At 41.9% G+C, this 23459-nt stretch overlaps 1 protein-coding gene across 2 annotated transcripts in view; it reads right to left on the bottom strand.

The window, feature by feature from the left end:
- Window positions 1-3455, bottom strand: part of LOC147893584 (Tetratricopeptide repeat (TPR)-like superfamily protein) — a 140856-nt gene extending 137401 nt beyond the window's left edge. For both annotated transcript variants that reach the window (XM_087385700.1, XM_087385699.1), the window contains exons 1-2: window positions 3248-3455; window positions 3055-3149 (exon numbers count right to left, since the gene is read on the bottom strand). In XM_087385700.1, coding sequence (XP_087241826.1) covers window positions 3055-3149; window positions 3248-3407 — 255 coding nt within the window. In that variant the 5' untranslated portion in view covers window positions 3408-3455. The remainder of the gene's footprint in view (window positions 1-3054; window positions 3150-3247) is intronic.
- Window positions 3456-23459: the final 20004 nt, after the last annotated feature.

A 23459-nucleotide genomic window follows, 5' to 3' on the forward strand; every position in this document is an offset into this window, starting at 1 on the left:
CTACCCAACAGCCCCTCTCACGCCTCTCCTCCAATCCTCTCTACTCTCTCCTAGCTACACCTCACACCCTCTCTCACCTAAACCTTCAGCAATCTCGAATTCATCCTCACTCTCTTCTTCCTACTTTCCTAAATTCTCACCACTTCCCATGACCGATGAACCAAACAAGAACTTGCAGCACAAATTTCGAAATTAGGGCATACCTGGAGGAACAAATCGTCCAAAATTCTTGGAACAGAAGTTCCTACCTCAGGAGCTGGCTCTGATACCAACTGACACATCCCAACACTCCTGAAACCTCTGATCTGTAAGCAAACACAAGAACACACACAACGTGAGAAAACTGAGCAGGCTGCTCACCACCCAACCATGACATCTACGGGACGTAATCCCGAATCAGGAGATGTCCCCTCCGAGCCACAAGCTGAGCTACTGGCATGAACTCCCAACCAGATCCTAACCAGCCTGGTGTCCCATACCACCAAGTGGCGCTGTGAAGCCTGGGATCTGCTACTGGGCCTTGGGCTACGCTATGATGCAGGCGTGCGTCCGCGACTCAATCCAGGATCAGACCTAGCACCCGAGAACGAAACTTGCTCCCATCAGCTCCCTGAGAACTGAACCCCTGGGCCCCTTTTATAGACTCGGGCCCCAAGCGCCAAAAATAGCGAAGACCTCTAACTGGTTCATACCCTTGCCACTCAACTCGAGAATCAAGCCTGCCTAGCTCTAAGCCTCCCCAGGCTACCTGAGCTAGTCTTGTGTACCCAGTACACGTCAGATACTAATCCGTGCACATGACATGCCCTTAGAGGCATCTAATAGGATTTAGTCTAGTTTTTTTACAAGTGGCATGTTGCCATTTTGGAATGAGCTTGAAGCTCTTGTAAAATGAGTTCACATGACAAAATTTGTGCTATAATTCATGCCATCCATACATGGAAGCATTATCTTTTGGATGCAGACTTTACAGTTAAGACAGATCACCAAAGTCTGAGATATTTTTTGACTCAGACAAAACTTTCCGAGAAGCATATGTCACCACAATGTAAATATCCTAAGTCAAAGTACAGTTGACCATTTATCTGATCATAATTCAAGAGTTTTCATATGTGTTAATTATGGTCAAAGAGTTCTTTTGATGGTCAAAGAATTGACTAAGGTCAAAGATACTTGACTCCGGTCAAGTAAGCTTGATTTCGGCCGGGGAGACTTGGTTTATTACCAAGAGAGTTAACTGTGGTTAATCAGAGAACCACAGAGCTAACTACGGTCAGAGAGTGTTGACTTTGGTCAACGAGACTTGGCATGCGCCAAGAGGCTTAACTACAGTTAACCAAGTTGTGCCAACTTCCGTTGGAGAGATGTGCCAGCTTCAGTTGGAGAGACTTGGCCATAATTAAGGTGCCACGACCATTGGTCAAAGCTCCTTAATTACGACCAAGAGGGTTGACTAGGGAGACCAAGAATTGTGTTCTATGTTTTGTTCACATGTTTGTTCAGTGGGGACCCCCACCTGTGACTAGGATTAGTCCACAGTCTATTATTTGCATGCAAAGCGCTAACAATTAATGGGTGCCATGGTCGTGCGCTTTAATTAATTGTTGCAGGTACTATGAGGGGCTAAAAACCCAAGCAATTTGGAGCATAGCAAGTATTTCGGAGGCCACCCACGTGACCAAGTGCTACAAAGACCCCAGATTGTGGACAGCAAAATAGGGTGCTCTGTTTCAGTAGCTTTGAGGTTTGGTGCTCTATTTCAGTAGCTTTGAGCTTTGGTGCTTTGTTTCAGCAGCTTTTGCTATTCAGTTTGCAGCTCTATTTCTCAGCTCTTCTCTACATATCTCAGCTCTTTCCATCCTCAGTTTCACCTCTCTCACTGCATGCCCGTGGACAGCACTTATCTCAAACGGATAAGGTGTGAAAGCATCATGACGTCTTAACGCCTAGAATCCACTCCGCTTTGCCTTCTGCCTAAGATGTGCTTGCATTCAATGCTGCCAATCGACTAGTGCGTCAAAAAGAAGGAATTTTGTCATGTAGCAAGTCCTACAAAGGTGATGTCTTTGAGCTGGGTGATATGAGTAAAGAGTGAATTTGCCTCTCATCCTCAAAGAGTGAAGATGTCCTTTGCGTCACAAGAATCATATACTTGATCGTTGTCATGCAATAAACTTCTGCTCAAGTCATCACACTCATTGTATAGTTAATGAGGCAAATTTTGGTATTTACACTAAGAATGGACATTACTCATCTACCTTGTCTCCCATTCTTTGATTATCTTGGCATCCATGAGAGGCTTTGTGGATATGCCTACAACAATTTTCCACAATCCTTTGCCAATGAACGTCTTCATGGATGGTAATGACTGCCACAAAACTTCTCTTCCACGTGGGCATGAAGTCATGCGTATAAACAAATGATATCCCCAAATACTACTAGGATAACAAATGTTAATAACAATTGTACCTCTGCTAAAGATGCAAACCTTGTGGCTTGCTGAATTACCAAAGGAAAGAGAAAGCATTTGCCAAAAATGTAAATTTGCTAACGAGCTTGATACCAAAGGATCAAGGTCTATTTCATGAGGATCAGTACTTCTCATAGTTCTCGAATGACAATTTTGTCTCTCTTTGCAATCAGGGACGGGAGGATGGTGTAAATGGGGCACAAGAGGATCATGTAGATACACCTCTCTGTTTCTTTCTTTGGCATAACGGGCTTGGCAAGCATCCCACACAATCACCATTCCTCCCATGCTGGGTTTTATTCATTTAACCACTTGATTCCGTGAGGATTTTTTGAGAAAGCTATCCGAAGTTAGAAGCTCCCACCTTTAGACCATGGCATAGCTCCACTCACCGTGAAGTCAACTCTTAATTCGTGCCAAATTAAGATTTAGCTTTACCCGAAAGGATGTGATAGCACACTTTCATGTAGAGAGCTTAGCGACTTATGGTTTCAGCTCAATTCATACTTTCACTAGATCTCCCTCGCTAGTGAAAATCCATTGTTTTCAGGTGTTGCCAGCATAACAAGGGCATGGGATCACACCTCTGCTGTTGGTTGGCATATATCCGCGGCATAAAATAACCGGAGGCGGAATTCTTGTAATCTGTACGGCTGGTCGCTGGCAGTACGTACTGGAACTGCAGACAAAACAATCTCAGGATGAGAAAATGCCGCATTGTTGTCAACAACGCTTGCCACAGATCGTACGTCCGAGAGAGGAGATATGCCGACGCACCATCGATCTGCTCTATGGTGCTGAAAGCGCGCAGCAAGTCCAAGAAGCTGAGGTTATTCTTCTGGCAAGACTCCTCAACAGCCGGGGTAGGAAGGACCATGAGAGCAGGGGTGATGCGTTCCCGCAAGCTCTGAGCAAGGATCGAGCTTCCGGGATCCATAGTACTGATCTTCAGATCTCTATCCGGTTGATGAAGATTAGCAGGAGGAAGAAATTAGGGCAGAGGATGATAATTATACAGACACAGGACACGTTCCCACTGTGTTGGAGAATGGACACCGGGAGCCTATTCTCGTTAGCCCATTCCTCCACTTGTGGAGACCCTGGTTTATTTAGTGCCTTTCCCCACTAGGAGTTAGTTTATGTTAGTGAGCTTAACATAACTAGTTCTCTTAAGGCCCGGTTCAGACTAAGCCAGCGGAAGGCCTCAAGGTTTTGAAAAAGGAGGACATGACCGCCTGTGTGGTGGGTCACACCACCTAGCTGAAAAGACATAAAAGACAATTGAGCGTTTAATTTCAACAATAGTTTATTGGCTTGGTGGATGAGGAGATGGGTGTAGACACCGTTACCCAAGTTCAATACCCAATAAAATTCATTCGTGGTTCAAATTTTTCAGAAATCCTTTGCTTGGGCAGCCTTCTTACATCAGACAACTTTTTTCCCTTTGAGCATCCGCACCCGCGACTTTGATTGGTCAACATGGGAGAACGCCCTTTCAGCATTCCTTTCGGAGGTCTTCCGTCGGCCTAGTCTAAACCTTGCCTAAGTTAAAGTTAGCCTTAAAATCGAAATTACATTCCCATTTTGTTATGCACTAAGCGGTCTCTATTTTTTAATATAAAATGGTTTATCTCATCGATCCAAAGTCACTTCTTTAAAGTTAAGGTCACAATGGATTCTTCTTTTCAAGACCTTTCAAACGAGTACCCATGTTGTATAGTTTCGAGTTGATCTTGACCATGAACTTTTCTTAACAAGAATCTTGCTTTAAGTATCATTCCCATAGCTCACCCTTAAGTTAACCATTAAATTTTCACATTTCAACTTCTCTCTCTTCTTAAAAGTCCTTAAAGTACCTATTTTGAAGGGGTTAAATTTACAAACATTTTTAATGGGCAGTTAGGGGATTTAACTTAACTACATTCTAAAAATGCTAATGGGAATGCACACTAATGTGGACACTCCGTTAAGAGCCTTAACTAGTGCTCCATAACTAGTAATGGGAATGGGCCTTTAAACTCTTCCAATGAGTTAGGCTTTGTGCCCGCACCCCCAAGCTGCTCTGGGAGCATGTTCAAACATAGCGGCCAGCTGAGATGATCATTCGTTCATTTGCATCGACCACGTCTCATACCTCTCAGCTTCACGATTGCAAATGCTTTTTGACTAATTGATGAGTGTTTCAGTAGGGCTTGGGTACGTGTGGTGAAGTGTGCCGAATCAACTTGCTGCAAATCCGTCTACCCCCCTTTTGTAGTCATGGCCCCTGCCCTTAGTTTGTCTTTGTGATAGTCATTTTATGATTTTTACGTGGTTGGTTGGGCTTAGCTCTCTTCTTTCGTAGCAATCTATGTTGAAATTGCTTTAAAACCCATACCATTGGAGGCACATTTTGACCCAACTTCATATGAGCAATGTTGATTTACATGGTTTCGTCGGCTAGTTGAGAGCAACCATGTTGAATCTCATTTTGATCCAATTATAAGGCATCTAACTTGCACTTCCATATGAAGGTGGAAAGGTCCAATTTGGGGGCCAATCATTCTTAGCATACATGTTTGTATCACAACCAAATGTGTGAAAAACACACATGTTTGGATTTAACTAGGGCCTTTGTGGTTTCCTCAATGTCGCCCCATTATTTCCCATGCATCTGCCCCATCTTCCCAATCCATCAACAGAGGTAGATTGATGAGTAGAAGCTCCTTTCTTTCTTTTACTTAAAATCAAAATCCTTGGTGTTTTACTTTTCCACACATGTTGGAGTTGCAGTATGCCCAGTTCTCTCCTACATAATTGTTGTAGTTGGAGCACTCTAATTGTTGCTATTCCCCTAATGACTGAGCATCTCTCTCATATTTTTCTAGCCACTATTGGAGTTGTAGTACGTTGAGTTCTTTCTTGCTTGGTTGTTGTAGTTGGACCACTATATTCTTGCTAATGACTTGGCTCATACTTGCTCCTTGCAAGTCTAGCTGAGAAGATTGTCCTAGAGTATGTATGTCCTCCAGCTCTTATGCTAACAAGGAGTCTTAATAGCACCTTACTATGCCTAGGAGGTCAATGGAGACTACCTTGTTTTCTCCCAATATTGCATAATTTTGGCTTGTTTGATCCATGGCCTTCCGAGGATGGCTAGGGAAGCCGCTAGGATTTTAGGCATATTTGTGATTTACATGAATAGCTTAAATTCAAGGATCACCTACATTGATGAGGAAATCTTGTTAGTATACCAAGAGATCTTAAGGGATTTAACTCTAACGTATTGAAGACCTTAGTTGTGGTGATAAGCATCCTAGTAGTTCCAAATGTGTGTAGATATAAGAGGGACTGCCAAATAACAATTCAATGATGCTCTAAACCCCATATGACTGTTTTATTTGTCCCTTCCAAGGGAAATGATCTTAGGTACTTTACTAGCACCAACTAGGGATCAATTAGCTCCTTGTGCACAATCAAGTCAACTAGCCCAAAGTGATCATACTGATTATGTTGCTCAAGAGCTACATGATGGAGATGTTAGGAGTTGATAGGGGTGATACTTGGCGATAAGACATGACTCCTTCGAGTGATCACTGCTGCTAATAAATTTCTTAGTCTATCTTAGGTGTTGGCATGTAACATCTCTATGTGGCACCCAAGTCATGGAGAAAGCAGCTTGTGGCATGAAGAATTTTCATGGCAACTCATACATTTGAAGACACCCAATGTGATGCCACATAGGCTTGCTGAGAAGCTACTAGTGACTATAGTGGAGCTGAGGTGAGGAGTAGCAAAGTTACAAACTAGGACAACTATTTTTTATTGATATGGCTAAGTAGTAATGTAGAATTATTTTGATGTGCGAGAATGGAAATTTAGGAAGCTTATTAGTACCTAGTTTTTACTTTAATTGAAGAAACACTATATGGAGCATTATGGACACTTTATGAAATTGTCCTTTATTGGTGCAATTTATACTTGATGCCAAAGAGTATCAGATCATCTACGTACTAGATGAGGATACCAAATATTTATTTCTAGTTGCAGTTTATACTCTGGTGTGAAAACGTATAATATCATCAACTCTAAGGGTGAGATAATGCTCTATAAATTGACACATGTTGTTCTTTATGATAAAACAAATCATTGGTCGTCCTTAAACTCTTTTTGCTTGAGGTTTTAGTCATATCATGTTTTTCTTCTCATTTTTGCTATTGCCAATTCTAGCAATCTTTCTAATAGGGTGTTACTCTCCACCCTTATACAATACTTCGTAGACTAGGAGAGAGAACTCTATTGGAGAAATTTCCTCAAGGCCATATATTAGGTTGAAAGGTGTATTCGTAGTCTCAACCTTACAATCATAGCAATAAACCTAGATCCTTGCATGAAACATGGGCTTGTTGTTTGACTAGCTTGTTGAAAATTGTGATATGCCATTCTACCATGTTGAGGATTATTATTGCCCATGACCAACTACCCTCGAGTGCATGTAGCCAAAAATCATATGCATTCATGACTTGTCGCAAATCACAGTACTACTTCAACCAAATATAGGAATAGCAAGAGACGATGCATGTGAGTTTGCAAATGTAGATTGCACAAAATATGCTTCTTGATTGCACATAACTATCACGCAAGTTTGGTCCTATTCAACCATTGTCAAACTATTATAGCAGTACTTTGGTTGCAATATTGAAGAGATTGTGTGTATCTTGTATGGCCTGAACAATTGATTCCGTGGGATCCTCATGTTTACTTGTTTTGCAACTCACCAATTGCTCCAGCTCACCTGCGAGTTGTGAGAGCTTTGGCTTACTCGTAGCTTGCAACTCCTGAAGTTCACATAATTACTCACTTCTCAAATGACTTTACTTAATAGAGTCCCATACGTTGTTATGCAACTAGGTGCTTTAACTCTTGGAGTTTTGATTTGTGGCTTGCAACTCCTTAAGTTCATGCACACACCATGTGAGTGACTCCCTAAGGTCACTCCATGACTTCAATCCTAGACTAAGTCATATAGTGCCTGAGTGTCAACTCCACGAGTGTAGTTGAATGAAAGTTTCTATTGTGTGTTTAGTGCAAACGTGTCTGCAACTATACGTAGAACAAGCTTCCTTCCCGATTGACCAATAAGCAATGCAACAACTGCGCTAGTCCTTGACTAATGATACATGTTCCTTTGAAGGTCAAGGTGGTTTGCCCCTACAACTCAATTGGGATAGTCATCCTTAAATGAATCCTGACTCATCGCCATGAATGGTTGAAGATCAACCTATCTTGTGAATCCGATTAAGGACTCTTGCCTTCTAGGAATCCTATGCATTTGTAGGCTTATCCTTTATCTGACAGAGGATTGGTGGATGTGCCATTAGTTCAAATCCTAATCAACAAAGACATGAAATTGATGATGTTGTGCATATTGCCAGTCCAACTCACTCCAATGATGTGTCAACCACTATTAATCAAACTTTGTTTGAAAATGTGTCAACTACTAAATAATTGTGCTAGAGATGAAATGACATGACAAGTTAAATAGTCAAGTTCAATTCGATGACTTGCCAGTCATCACTTATCTTGGTCGATGATTGAAACTTACATGTGGGAAAGTTATTTCTAACACCCCCTCTCACTAACACAATGTACACCTATGCCCTTTGTTGGCTAAGATGCCCGGGCCTAGATCAACTCCTTGATGACGTGGTAGCAAACCTTCATGTGTTTTGCCCTAACATGGAACATTGAGTTATTCATAGTTGCTATGCAACTCTAGTGGTTGCAATAGATCTGCACCATTTGGTTTCTTTGGAAGACCTTCATGTCTTTTAGAATCTAACCAAGTGGAAGCTATCAAAATTTGGAAAAAATTGGCAACCGTGTTTTGCTGCCTCCTGCTTCACACTCATCAACTTGTGTGCCCTAAACCAATGCAAAGAGGCCCAGAATGGGGAAAAAAAAGCAAAAGGAAAAATGGCTCGCTTTAGAGGGTTTGATGTTGTGGATTAAGAAATGGAACCACCTTTGACATGCTTATGGGCCACGTTGTGCAAGGTAGTGACTCTAAAAGGAACCAATGCAAAATGATAAATAATGTGGGATTTATTCAAAGACCATTGCACATGTATGAATTTAGTTCTTCTAGTGCATCCATTTATGGGTGAACTAAGATACAAATTTCACCAAATACTAACCTTTTAGGACCACCATTCATTCAACCAAATGAGAAAAAGTTATTGAGCTTGCAAACTCCACTTCTCAATCTATTCAAAGCAACTTCAACTTCTTTCTGGTGTCATGTTGTACCTGAAGGCCTCCATTCGTTGAGATTTTTGAAGGCTTGACATAGTGAATACCCACATCAACTAACTGAAGTCTTTGACATAGTGAATACCCACATGAACTAACTGAAGTCTTCTTTGACATAGTGAATACGCACATCAACTAACTGAAGTCTTTGATAAATGCAAGGAAGTACTCTGGGATCTCATGGCCATCAACTTACAAATATCTAATGATATAATACAAATAAACATTTTTGCCCAAACTAAATAAATTAATAAAAACCTCGAGATGCTCAATCATGGGCTTCTTTCTAGAATATGCCTCCATAGGGGTCTTTACTTCAATTTCCTTTGTTGCACTTTGGTTTAGACATGCATAGAAATGTCCACCTCCTCTATCCATAATGACCTTTAAAGATTCTTCCCTTTCAACATGCTCATCTCCATGTTAAATATTGCTTGGATCTTTAATCCAACTACCCTGTTTTGTTGTGATGTCTTAGCCATTGTTAGTTGTTAAATTATTTTCTCATAGTACTTGTTGAACTCTATTGATGTAAACCCCCTTGCTCTATCTATTTGAAGCAACTTCAACTTCTTCTTAGCATCACGTTGTACCTTCTTTGGGTGGTGAAGATTTGTATGCACACAATAGTGCATCAAAGCACATGTCAAAGACCTGAGAGTGGCTTCAAACCACCACCAAAGTGGGTTTTGAATTGAGTCTCACTATGAGTGACAATCAAAGCTCTCCCATAAGGAAATCAAAATAGTGCTCTTCAAGACAACATCAAAGACTCCAATAGAATCTATTAGCATCTTCCAACTTGCAAGAAATGGGACGAGTGTGGTCTTCAATGAAGATTATGCGATGATTCAACCCAAATCCACATGAGTACTTAGTAGTGATTGCTAGAGGGCTAGGGCTAGAGGAGGAAGGCTTTTATAGGATACATGCTATGTTGGTTAAAGACAACAAGGATGCCTTAGAATTGTGGCATGAGGACCTTGGCCCTGCCAAATACTTAGTTTTATATGGAATACAAAATTCATTAATGGTGTATGGCAACTTTGATAATTTCTCCACGGTCATTAAGCGTGCATTGCTTGCATGAAAGGCAAGCATCATTAGGATTTAGTCTTCACAATGGCCATGGTCCACACACCATGGAACCATGTGCATTCATTCACTTAGATATTTGTGAGCTAAGCCCATGAGATCCCTTTCAAGATCAGAGTGCTTCCTTGCATATTTGTTGAAGACTTTAGTTAGTTGATGTGGGTATACACACTATCAAAGAAGTCTCAAGCCATCAATAAGCCTCTATCAAAGAAGACTTTAATTAATTGATGCGGGTATACACTCTATCAAAGAAGTCTCAAGCCTTCAATAAGCTCGACGAAGGCAATGAGTAGGTCTTCCTTCACAATGTTTGCAAATTTTGTCTTGTTGTTGCCATTTTCTTCTTCTAGGAATGGCTTATCTCTCGAATCCATTAAACTTATTCTCACAAGCCTCTTCTTGCAAGAGAAACAAAACCAATTCTTCAAATGATACTAGCATCAACCTATATCATACAATCATGATCATCATGACACTTTGTAGCTTTGGGGAGTTATGTCCAACAACAACCACGTAATCTGGGATTTATTCTCTAACCAACTATCATAAGTTGATCTTAGACCACTTTCACCTTCGTGATGTTGTCCTACACTGAATCTCCCTCATCCATCCTCATGTTGTAATATCAATCTCAAAGCCAAGACCTGGGCTTCATCATTCACGTCTAACATCTCCTTGAGTGCCTTGATGCCTCTATTGATGTCTTGCTAGGTATATGTGTGGAAGGATAATCCCACATTAGTGTTGATGACATGTCCATTGCCTCTTCATCATCATTGGGAAAATAAAAGAGATAGAAATGATTTCTACGGTTGTAATATGTGGCAATAGAAAAAATCAAATTCTCTCAAGCAAAAACTAGTAAGGTACAAGCACTCACACGAAGATTATAGTGCAACTTTGACCACTAGAGATAAAAAATGACTATGGTACAAAATGTAGGTATCAAGGGCAAGAGAGTTGACACAAAAATAAAAATGAAACTACCTAATCCTAGACTACAATTGGACCCGCTACAATAGTCACAACTAATGTTCTTGATGTCATTGGGTCTCAACTCCATTTTGATGGTGATCTACACAACACCTTCGATAAAACAAGGTGGTTCTTGACCTTTATCTTCCATAGCGGATGATTTCACTTGTCATGCTTTGTAGTCTCCCCAAATTTGGGGAAGGGCAACCACCTAGATATCTTCAGGTGAATCTTTAGTGAGTTGGCAAACATTGAAACCTAATTGAACACTGAGCTTCCTCAAGTCAAGATAAACTCCTTCATTTAGTGGACATAGTCTTCAAAAGGTTTCAAAAACTTGCCTTTGAGACCATGGTACAACCTTTCTTTGATGCCATGTTGAAAAACATAATATGCTTTGATACCATGTTGGGGATTATTACTTCATGACTAGCCACCCTTGACCACATGCAACAAAAACTCATTATCACTATGAGGGATGACTCATAGGATGAAAAATTATTAAACCACAGTCCTACTTGGACCAATTATTGAATACAATAGAAGAATGATACAATGCATATAGATTTGAAAATGAAAATGACAACCAAAAGGTTGTTGCTTACTTATAGCTATGGAGGAGCTTTAATCCTATCCGACTATTGAACTCTTGCAACACTTTGGCTATGATAATGAAGTATTGTGTGGATCCTACTTGCCTTGAATGAGGGCCATACCGATGATCTTAGGATGCACATCTCTAAACCTTTTAAACTCCCTGTAACCCTTAAAATCCCACAGAGATGGACATATTTGACCCCAATTATATTATTATACCTCTTGCAAAGCCTCGATTAGACTAAGCTCATAGCTCTTCTCAAAGGCATATGACCCAAAGTCCTTTGTAGTGTAGTGAACATATCATTGAGCCCACATGAAACATGTACATATAGTTGACCAAATGCTTGGTACCTTGGAAAAGCTAGGAAAGCAACAACACACACACAATACACCTCGCATGTTGTAATTTGCAATGTCCATTGGACAGTTGGAAAGAATCAGTCAAATTAAATATGTGCATCCTAGTGTTATCAAACATCTACAAATTCTCCAAAAGTGATTGATAGAATAATAGTAAGAAACATAAAAATACATTAACTTTCCAAATTCATTGGTTTAGATCCATGATCTAGGTCCATTAGTCTAGATCCAACAATCTAGATCTAACAAATGGGATCCAATAGCTTGGATTCATGTTTCAACATTTGGATCATAAAACTCACGTCACATAATCGAAGTTCATAATTTTGATCCATCAGTCCGAATCTCCATCGAATTGGATCCATGGTTTGACATCTAGATCACACAACTTGGGTCACAGAATCTAAGTCCATAAAATTTCATCCATCAATCCAAATCCACATCAAATTGGATTATGGTTTGCCACCTAAATCACACATTTTGGGTACTTATCATGTCACATAGACTAGATATTCATTTTAACTAGATCCATAATTTGGGTCTATAACATGTGTCAGAATATAGAATTTTGATAGCATTACTAAAGCTATAGAAAACAACAATGACAATAATAAAGAAACTATAAATTTAATTCATTCAGATTTGTTATCCCAATCCATGGTTTAGATATAGTTCTATAGTCAAAATTTGCAATGCATATCCTCAATCTAGTTGAAAACCCTACCTAAACCCTACCTAGATCTACAATCTAGGTCCATAGTACATGTCTAAAGAAGTATTGGATCAAAAGCATGATTAATATTGGGTCCATCAATCCAAAACATGGTCTCACCATCTAGATCCAATTCATAGAATGTGTTAAGGTGTAAAGTGGTAAGGAAACCTTTAGAAATATTCTATTATTATATTTTTCAAGTGTGAAATCATGCAAAATAATGTGTAGAGAGGAGGAACTTGAGATGTAGAGAACCCATAAGGACCTAAAACTTATAGTAGCTATAGGAGAGAGTATTTACTATAAAATAAAAAATAGATAGAGTTCACTATATGAAAGAGCTTGTTGTAGGAGAGAGTTCACTACAGAAGAGAGTTCACCATAGGAGAGAATTCACTGGAGGATAATAGTGGATCTAGATCCCTGCTCCTCCCTGTTGTCCCCTCTCCCCCTCCTCTGCTTTATAGCCTCTTCACTTGCCATGTTCATGTTCCTTGCCTCTACTAGCAGCATGAACTTGTGTTGTCCGACCCTTCTTAGCCCGTGCCATTGCACCTCTATTACTCATGAAGCTACTAAACTAGCCCGTATGCATGGAGCCTATCATGGGGCTTAAAGCCAGTGGAGCAAGCACTCCATTGTGTTGTGTGTAGACACCCTTTGTGCCTCATATTGGAGATGCCTTGTGCCTAGGCATGGTTTGTGGAGTAGCGCGCAGCACGTGGGAGCGCTCTAGAAGGCACCTTGTAGACTTAGTAGTTTTTGGCCCTATTCTCTCATGGTAACTCTTGGAAAGTTCCCTCTTAGCCACCTATGATTGCAATCCAGTGCAGTGCCATAGAGCTTTCCAAGACTCTCAGCCACCACGACTAGCCATTGGAGAGCCCGAGCAAGGCTAGGAAGCACTTGGAGGAGCAAAAGTTGCACATCCAACTATATGGGCTCATCAACAAGCCAAGTAAATCAAAGCAAGTTAAGGCAATGTCATGACTAGAAAGAGGTCTAGTTGCCACAAGCACACCATAATAGCAAAAACAAGAAAACACAAGAAGGATTAGAGGTAGCTTTGGGGATTCGTCTTAGCCCAAGAGTTTTGGTTTTTTCAAGGTAGCTTCTTTGCCTTGCTAGGGTGGAAGCTGCCATTTATTTTAGGATATCCGGAGCAGCCAGTGGGATTTTGGTGGCTTGGGGAAACCTCTTGTTGCTCTTCACTGCAACAGGTTATCCATGCCTTGGAGTTTGGAATTGCTTTAAGTTGTGGTGGAAGGTGCGTCAATTAGTGGTGTGGCTTGTTTGGTAGCGTAGCAACTCTTTTTAGCCTTTACTAGCCCCTAAGTCTAAGAGCTCTTTCTCTTGCATTAGCCCATGGATGGCCCCCTTTCCCCTCCTCTTTTGTCCTTTTCCTTTGTTTCCCCCCTTGTTTTGTTCCCTTTCCCTCCTTTTTTGGTAGCAGATATTTTTGCTCGGGTTGGAGAAAGTTTTCCCTGGTGGTGACCAGTGGTATGACCAGAGGAGCTCTTTGGTAGCAACATCAAGCCCCACTTGCCATTAAGGGTATTCTCTCTCCACTTGACAAGAAACAGGTGAAACTAGTAGTGTAGGCACTTTAGGATAGGATAGTTGGCCTCACACCCTCAAGGAGACAGGTGAGGGTTTGGATTTAGGTGAGTTTGGCACTAGATGGGAACCACATCCAGGAGGCCACTATCTATGGGAGAGGAGTCTCCCTCCTCCAGTTAAGCTCCCCTAACATTGCTCTATCACTTGTGGAGTAGAGCCCTATTCTTTTTGGATCCCACTTGGTCTAACTTTTTCCCTGGTGCCACGGATTCATAGTGGAGGACATGGACTTGGCTCACCATGTCCCTTGCTTCTTGGTGATGCTCCAACTCCGAGCTCTCCCACGAGAGTAGAGAGCCATTCTTCCTTCCACTGGATGGGATTTTGGGTAGCTTCCCATTCCCAGGATAGTCATCGTATCCCCATGCAAGTTTCCTAACACCTACAGAGGGTGCACCTACTGCTCCTCCAGTTGACCCCTCTGGAGTAGGGGGTTCAAGCACCCTGGCCCTCCCATAGTAGCATTAACAGATCAGGCCCTACTCTATCTCATCAACAAAACTATCATTTAAGGATGGCTTGTTCGTTGGATGTTGATTTTGCAAGGAAAAACCCCCCCTCAGCCTCCACCTTTGCCTACTGCCCTGGACCCCTACCCCCCTTTGTACCCTCAGATCCCTCCCCCCTCTACCCCCCATCCCTCCTAGCTCTCTCCCCCTTTCCGCGGTCACTTTGCCCCCCCCACACCTTCCCCCTTGGGACAATAGGCTCTTCCACTTTACCCCTTGTCATAGCAAGCTCTTTGACTTCCCCCTCCCTTCGTGCCCCCTCAAGACCTAGCCCTGGTCCTTTGCCCTCAAGGCTGGAACCTCTCCCTCACTCTTGTCTTCACTCTAGCAAGTCGCCTTCCCTCCCCTACAGGATACTCCCTCTTCATTAGTACCGGGGGCCGGGCTTCTTCCTCTAAGATTTTTGCCTCATGGTGGCTACGTGCTGGGTTTCCTCCATCGAGGAATTTATGGAGAATAGCACCCTAGAAATACCTTGAGATTCCAAACATGCACCCATGCCTCTATAACTGATAGTCTTGTTTTTACAGTCCCAAAAAGGGGGCTTGATTAGTGTGGTGGGCTCCCACATGCACCCTTTCTGGTTTCATCAGTTTGCCTTCATAGGGGTGGAGAAGTGGATCTCGATGATGTTTGATGCCATGATGGAGAACCATATATATCAGATGATGGATGAGTGGATGGCCCGTAGGGGTAGGATCTATGGCTAGCTTATGGGGCTTCTGCTTACTTCAAACTTGATTTCTCCCAAGAGAGATTGGTGGGCTCAGGTTTGGCAGTAGGAGATTCACCTATTGCCGCAAGTGGCAGTCATGCACTTGCATTATTGAACGCTTCAATAGTGTGGTCAAATGTTTGGGGTAGATATTTCTTTCATGCTACATTGGGCACAGAATGTTGGCATTGAGCCAGTCATGACCTTGGTATGTCTGTATACATATATGGACTTCTCTCCTTCCAAACCCCCTTCAAAGTCATGTAGGAGCAAGGTCCCATCCGTAGGTGGCCTTGTTCTCTACCAACTCTTCCCCATGAGTTAGACCATGGTGAGTTTGAACATGCACAGGCTACATGACCATGCATGTAGTCAGCCAAAGGTCTCATACTTCAATAGGAGTTGCTGTAGAGAGCAACATTAGGATGGATGACAGATTTCTCCTGATATAAGAGCACGTGTTTTCAGCAGCAACAGTAGACACGAACATCACCACCACCTTCTCCTTGAGAGGGCCCCAGAGATTTGGTCCTTAGTAGTAGGTTGATGCGGATGGGTTTTCATCTCAATTTCCCAAACAATAGCCTCCCAGTAGTAGGTTGAAGTGGATAGATTTGCATCTCAGCCTCGCAAGCAATAGCCTCGGAGGTTTTTGGGAAGGTGAGCTCATCACAGGTCATGTAGTGTGGATGCGTCTTTGGGCTGGTGAGTCCGGGGATGAGATTCTGAATGTTTATGCACCCACTTGGAGACAACATTGCCCCGCTTTTTGGAGGAGGTTGGTAAAGAGTCTCCCAAAGGTTGATAAGTTTGTGGAGGACAAGTAGGGAGGAGCCTCTTTTGTTGAGATGGTAGCAACGGAGAGGAGCACCTAAGAGAAGTTCATTTTCCCGATCAACTATTGCAGAGACCCTTGGAGGGAGGTAGAGTTCACTAGGATCCCCAACAGCCTTCATTTGTCCTTTGGATAGTAGAGGCATGATGGCTTGTTATAGCTTCTTGATAGTTTCTTTGATGGGGATTGGCAGCTCCATAGGCATTTTAGTAGGTACCATGATGTCAGATCACGCTCCAATTATACTCCATCTTTAGTAGCCTTGCATCATCAGACTCCACCAAAAGGGAGTCCATATCTTAGAAAATCTCTTACAAGAGGCGAAAGTGCAGGTATATGGAGGCAGCCAACATGCAATAGCAGGTATATGGAGGTAGCCAGCAGGGAGGCCCATTGAGGGTGGGTGTCCTGGGTTATGGATGCAATCTAGTAGAGTATCCAGGAGTTACAGTCCCATGCTCTTCATTGGAGACATGCTCTTTAGGCAAGAGAGAGATTTGTGGCATGACCTAGCATCCATAGAGTGCCTTAGAGAGGTGGAACCAAGCTCCCAGTGGCACATTGATAAGTACGAGAGCATGTACCTTAGCTATAGGACACAAAGGTCCATTGGGCCAAATTCTCATACTAATCCTCCAAAACCAAGCGGGTGTAATAGGGCGATAGGATGATGAGATAGTTTCTCTAGACCATAGAGACACGGTCAACTGGGACACAGTTTCAAAGGTTGTGAGATGCACATGGGCAGATGTGTACAGATTCTCATGACATTGTTGAGCTAACCATGGGCTTCTTTTAGTGGTTATTTTAGTTAGAGGTGGAGATGCTAGCAGCGCGGGTAGCTCGAGAGGCAGTTTGGGTGCAAGTTGCATTGGTAGTTCCGTAGAGTTTGAGTAGCCACCTAGAGGATCCTTTCACGAATGAGGAGCTCTGCCTCCTTTCACTGATGGGGAGCTCTGTCTCCTTTCACTGATGGGGAGCTTTAGGAGATGCTCAAAGCTCTCCCTCCACAAAAATGCCCAGTGGGAGGATGGCTTGACCTCGTGTTTCTTCTGTTGTTTCTAGGAGTACATCTCCACGCCGTTTTGCCTAGCCTACTAGGAAATCTTTGAATTAGGCTCCCTCTTGTAGTCTCTAAGCCATGGATGGATTTTCCTGATTCCAAAGGGTGGAGTTGTAGATCGGACATGGACATCAGACAATGGAGACCAATCAATTTATTGGACACCGCCTACAAGATCTTGGCCAAGGTCTTGAACTTGCAGTCATGGCTCCACCTACTAGATATTATTTATGACACACAGGATAACATTTTCACTTTTTGGGAGGTAGTGGATTGGGCCAAGGAGAGGTCACATCCCCTTGCCATCCTTCTCCTAGACTTTGAGAAGGCATACGATAGAGTGGATTGGTCCTTTTTTTGAGGGCACTGTGTGAAGATTGGGTTTCTTAGAGCAATGGTTCAAAGGGCTCTCAGCCCTTTATGGAGGGAGTTCCAATCAGGTGATCATTGGGGAACATACAGGTGATCCCTTCTCTCTTTCACATTTTCTTTGACAGGGTTGCCCCCTCATTTTGGTATTCACGATTGTCTCCCTTGACCCTATTCATTCCTTCTCTAGTGCTTTAACTTTATGGTTACAATCTTTGAGGCTTTTCTGCATGTCATTATTTATGTTTATTGTGGCATGGATCTGATCATCTTTAAGCATTAGGCTTTTGTTTAAGTGCATTATTTATATTTTTAGCTCATCACAAGAGACTTGCATTTGGGAGAGGGAGAGTTGTACCTCTTCCTTTTTGCACAAGGCGTCAGATAGCTGAAGGTGTTTTTATTGTAGTTAAATTGTAGCTTGCAATGCATCCTCCTACTTTCTCCCAGAGCATTTTGTACAAGGATCTGTTGTTGCATTTGCTCTACTATATTTCCCTTGAGCTTATGAATCGTGGTCTCTACACTTTGCAACTTGGTTTGGAGCAATGGGATCATCTGTCTTTCCATTTCTCATTTGCAGATGCCATGCTAGCAAATAGTTATGACCATTATTGCAATTGTTGACTGTGATGATGTATGATTTTGAATGTGGTATTGCTTTGCTTGTATTGAGTATATAGTTGGCTCCCATGCACCATGTGGTATTGTGATCTTTATCGTGAATGGCCGCTTGTTGAAGAGTGCACTAGAGATGATTTGTGGTTATGGGGATGGATCCATAGAGTCATCAACATTATGGAGTTGTGATTCTTAAAGAGGAACACTATCTAGTCCACTAGTGAATTCATTGTGAGGTATGGCTCCCTCTTGGATTTCTCCCCTCTAGTCAATTTGTAGTGGTAGCAATTTTGAATTGAGTTGCAAAATTCTTTGGTAGAGTTGCACATTGTCAACCTCAGGAATTTGCTTGGATTGTTGTCCACCCATGTCATCTGCATTGAGAGTGGGTGGGGACTATAGTTCCCATTCACGACATAATATGAATGCATCAAAGTCTTCTATTTCTTGTGTTGAGAGGGGTATAGAGGATTTCTCTTGTTGTATTGCAAACCCAATTATAATGGTCAGTACATGGGGCAATGTAGCTTTTGCCATTATGGGTGGTGGATACGTAATTGGTTAGCAACAAGGATATGTGTTGAGATCAATCCTATAGTTTTTGCCTACCAAGGAGTGTAAGAGTTTCATTGACATGCAATTTTTTCTCACTTCTATATGATTGAAAATTTCAGCACAAACTTGGTTGTTTCTTAGCATATTGGGTCTAGAGTCATATCATGTTGTATTCCCCTGCCTTGTGACTTTGTGCCAGGTAACCAATCTTGAATTTATGATAACCTTGTATCCAAATGTTTCATTCAATATTCTTCTTATGCCTTCGGGAATGAGAAATCTTCCTGCATTGTTGATCTATTGAGGTAGATTTGTATATACTTTGGATTATGCATTACCCTACCATACTTAACCTTCTCCAACTCTCTACTTTGATATTACATTATGAATTGAATGATCTATTCTGTCATAGTAGGCGTTGGTTAGAAGGATTGTAGCTTCTTCATAAGGTTTCCTAGACCCTTGAACTATAAGAAGTTGCATGCATCAACTAACATGTGGAACGTTGAGACACATAGCCATATAAGCTATATTGTTCTCTCTTTTTTTAGCTCCTTGTTAGCTTGGGCATCAAGCTATTGTAGATCTACATCCTGCTTAGTCAATCCTGCTTAGTCACTGCCACTTTCTAAAACCACAATCCATGGTTGTTTTGGGGTTAACCTTTGGTTTGGTAATTTGAGATCTTAGCCTTCTTTGGTGATTGGGGGAGGGCTGTCAATGTTGAGGTTTGGGCCATTTGGTGTGGTGTCACTTTGTGATGGGGTGATTTAGGCCTTTTCCCATCTTATCGAGTTGTTTTTAGCCTAGCATTTCACACATGAATTAGGTCCCAAACTGATAGTGCCATGTGTTTATAGTGCCACATGCTAAGGGTTCCATTTGCCAATAGTGCATGTTTCTTTTATCAATGGCTGATGCATTTTACTCTTTCTTTGATGAGGGTGCCATGTGTGTGGAACAAAGCAAGTATCTCTTAGGGATTTTATTTGTGCAATTTTTTCATGGTGCTCGAAACATCATGCATGATTAGTGAGGTGGAAATTCATCTTATATAATTAATTTGCATAGGGCAGTTAGGACCATCACCTCTGAGTCGTAGGTTAAAATTGATTGAACCTACATATATGTGAGAAGATGTACATATGCTAGTGAGTGTTTGTGATACAATCTAATGATACCTAGGCAAGACTTGGGGCTCCCAAATCTTCATTATTGTCAAGGATGGTTTGCATGTTGATGTAGTAACAGTGGGACCACTACTTCCAATTGAAATAGTGTAGATCCTATACTGACCTTTAGTGTGGTTTGATATGCCCATAAGGTTGCATTAAGATTTTATACCCAATCAAATCTCTTAGGATCCACTATTTTGGTGAGGACAATACATAGTATTTTGTTAGTGGACTCAGCTTGTCCATTGCCTTGGGGATAGTAGTGTTAACTACATTAGTTAGTGGCAATGTAGTGGCAAGTCCGTAGAGCTAGGATTGTGCCTTGGAGCCAAATAGGCCCAAGTTGATTGTAAAGATTGAGGGAAGAGAGTGGTATAAAGAGATTAGGGTTGGCCCTCCCTTCAAACGGTGACATGTATAAAAGACCAAGTGGTTGACTCTGGTCTTCATTGTTGGATGCACAAGTTTGGAATACAAGTTCCCTCTTCTCTTCCAATAGTGTTTTTGGGTGTTCTCTTGTTTCCTTTATAGTGCCTTTGTGTTTGCCACTCCATCCCCATTCATTCTCCTCCCCTTCTCCCTGTCTTCTCTGCTCTCCCCTTTCCCTCCTTCTCTCTTGGAAACACATTGCAATAACTCGAGAGCCACTTGAGTGACACTTGCGGACAGCTCGTGCTTTGCATTGCTTTCATAAGGAGTAGCTTGGAGTGGAGGCTCCATTGGCATTTTTCAAGATCCCGTGACATGTGAGTCATTGTCAAGACTATGCAAGTAGGGTGTGCTTTTCTAAGGATAACCATAAAACTAGACAAAATTTCCTTGATTACCTCATTAACAAAATGTGTGCCTTTATCAGACACAATTTCAATGGGCATCCAAATTGTATAATAACATTTTCATACAAGTACTTTGTTGTGCTTCTAGCATCTGCTATTCTTACTATTTAAGCATTAGCCCACTTGTGAAGTAGTCCATGGCCGCAATGATGTAGTATGTTTGTGTTCCCTTTGTGGCTGGATGCATGGGTCCCATGAAATCAATCCCCCATTTTTCAAATGGTTGTTGAGAAGTAACTATTATTAGGGGGTTGAAATCCTTGTGCTAGGGTTTGATTGTTCTTTGGCATACATCATATATTTTTACATAGTCATAAGCATCTGCCCAAAGGGTTGGCCACCAATATCCTGCTAAGAGGGATTTTCTTATTGTTGTTTTCCCTTCAAAGTTTCCTCCTACTATTCATTCATGAACTTCTCTTATGATTGATTCATGTGGCATAACACATCTTATGAGAATCTAATCATTGCCCATCTTGTATAGTTGACCTATAATTAGTTGATAGGGGGTAGCTTTTAGCAAGGCTTGATACCGAGATTTCTCCACTTTGGCATTGGGGTAGATTTTTGTTGCTTCTTTAAGAGCATTGGGGCTAGATGATGGTTTTCTCCACATTTGAAACACTTGATGGGTGCTCAATATGTGGTTGGTTGGAATGAGTCCTTTGGCACCATCCATGTGGTACATGGGGTATTTTGTTTCATCCTCATATTGTGGTTCAGTTCCTCAAGTTGAAGTTGTTGCACTAGGACTGCTAGAGCAACATTGGAGGCTCAAGAATACTATGGAGTATTGGGATTTTGTAATAGTTGAGGTGCTTGTGTTCTCATAAGGATGGGATTGAGCCATGACACTTGTGCATTGGGTGCAACTACTGGTGGCTATCTGTACGGCTATCTGTACACTGGAATTGGTGCCTACTGGGGCTGAAGTTGTGCAATCATCATATTATAAAAGCATGTGTTTACATCATGACTTGCAACATTGCAAAGGGCACACCATAGCCTTGGGGGTTGGGCCACTTCTGGTGGGTTGATTTTGCTCATAAGGATTGCTCATTGGCCGTGTGGTTGGCCATACAATGTGGGCACCATACATTCTCTCTTCTTGGGTATTGTGATGGTTGAGAGACTCACAACTTTTGCTCAATGTTTTGCATCATTTTCTCTTTCAGCCTTAAGGCCATGGCTTCCACTCAATCTTTAGTGGTGCAATCCTTGTGGAAGTGCTCTCCTTCTTGGAAGTTTTTTGTCATGAAGACTTGATTTTTAGTCATCATTGTCACTATTAGAGTTGGTCATGCTATCCTCGATGTCAATTGTACTTTCATGAGCCTCGCTAAAATGCACATAGCTACTGATTTTTTTAATATCTTTGCGAAGGGACTTTTTAATCCAGAAATGAACCATGCAATGAGGTACTTGTCACCTTAGGATGGGGAACACAATTGGCTATCAATGTCTTCATTCTTCCCAAGTATGTTTTGACTTTCTTTTTTTTGTGCATTTCCATTATTTCCAATTGGAGTGTGGGGTTATCTTGTAGCCTTTCATTTTGTGACCACCTTTTGAATTGCTTGGATAGTAGTGCCCATGTGGCTTTTTCCTCTATGAAAGTCCAGGTACCATTCTTAGGCCTCATCCATTAGGGCCATGGGAAACCAGGCGCTTTAGTTTCATTTGATTGGTCGCCTCTAGCACAACATGCTGTGTCAAAGCATTGAAGGAATCTTATAGGATCCTCTCATCTATTATACTTTGGCATCTCCAATTTACCCATGTGTCTTCTTCCATTGTTGTTGTTGCATTATGAATTGAAGAAAGCCATTCAGTACTTCTTCATTAGGCATTTGGTCCTCCATGTTATTGATCGATAGGAGAGGTTGAATCCTTAGAGAGCATCAAAATTTCTTGTAAGTAGGCAAGTGCTATTCTTTGTCCCGATCTTAGGTGCATACACAATGATTAACTGTGGCTTTCAAGTAAGTGCATAAATTGTGCAAAGTCTACAATTAGTTTCAACCTTTGTAGCCTAAAAATGGCAAAAAATATGCGATCAACGGGTTAAGATCAATGCCTATGTGATGGCAACTCGGGGATATTAGAGGAAAAAGTCTACCTTGAGTGGTGGAGGTAGTGGAGATGGATGGGGCAGTGGCAGAGATGGATGGCAAAAGGGGTGGTAATAGAGGGGCAGAGATGGTGGAAGATGGAGATGGTGGAAAAAGGGTTGGTGATAAAGGCAGTGGAAGGTGGAGATGGAGGGGGGGTGTCGGAGGAGATGAACCAAAAAAGTGGTGATGGAGGGGATGGGGAAGGTGGATGGAAAGTGGGGGATGTAGGGGAGGAGCTTGACGGAAAAGGTGGTGGTGGAGATGGTGGATAGAAGGTGGAGGATGGAGGGGAGGAGTTTGACAGAAAAACTGGTGGTGGAGATGGTAAATAGAAGGTGGAGGATGTAGGGGAGGAGCTTGATGGAAAAGGTGGTGGTGGAGGTGGTGGACAGAAAATATGGAGGCTTGATGGAACTTGGAGATGGAGGAGAAATGGAACTGGTGAGGACAAAGAGATGGGGGGGGGTGGGAGGGTGTTGCCTTTATAGGATGTGGGGGGTTTAAAGGTTAATTTTTGTGATTAGTAGATTAATATGCT

This window comes from Dipteris shenzhenensis, chromosome 15, assembly GCF_047967505.1.
Source record: "Dipteris shenzhenensis isolate YYH24624 ecotype China chromosome 15, Dip_SZ_1.0, whole genome shotgun sequence".
NCBI lineage: Eukaryota > Viridiplantae > Streptophyta > Polypodiopsida > Gleicheniales > Dipteridaceae > Dipteris > Dipteris shenzhenensis.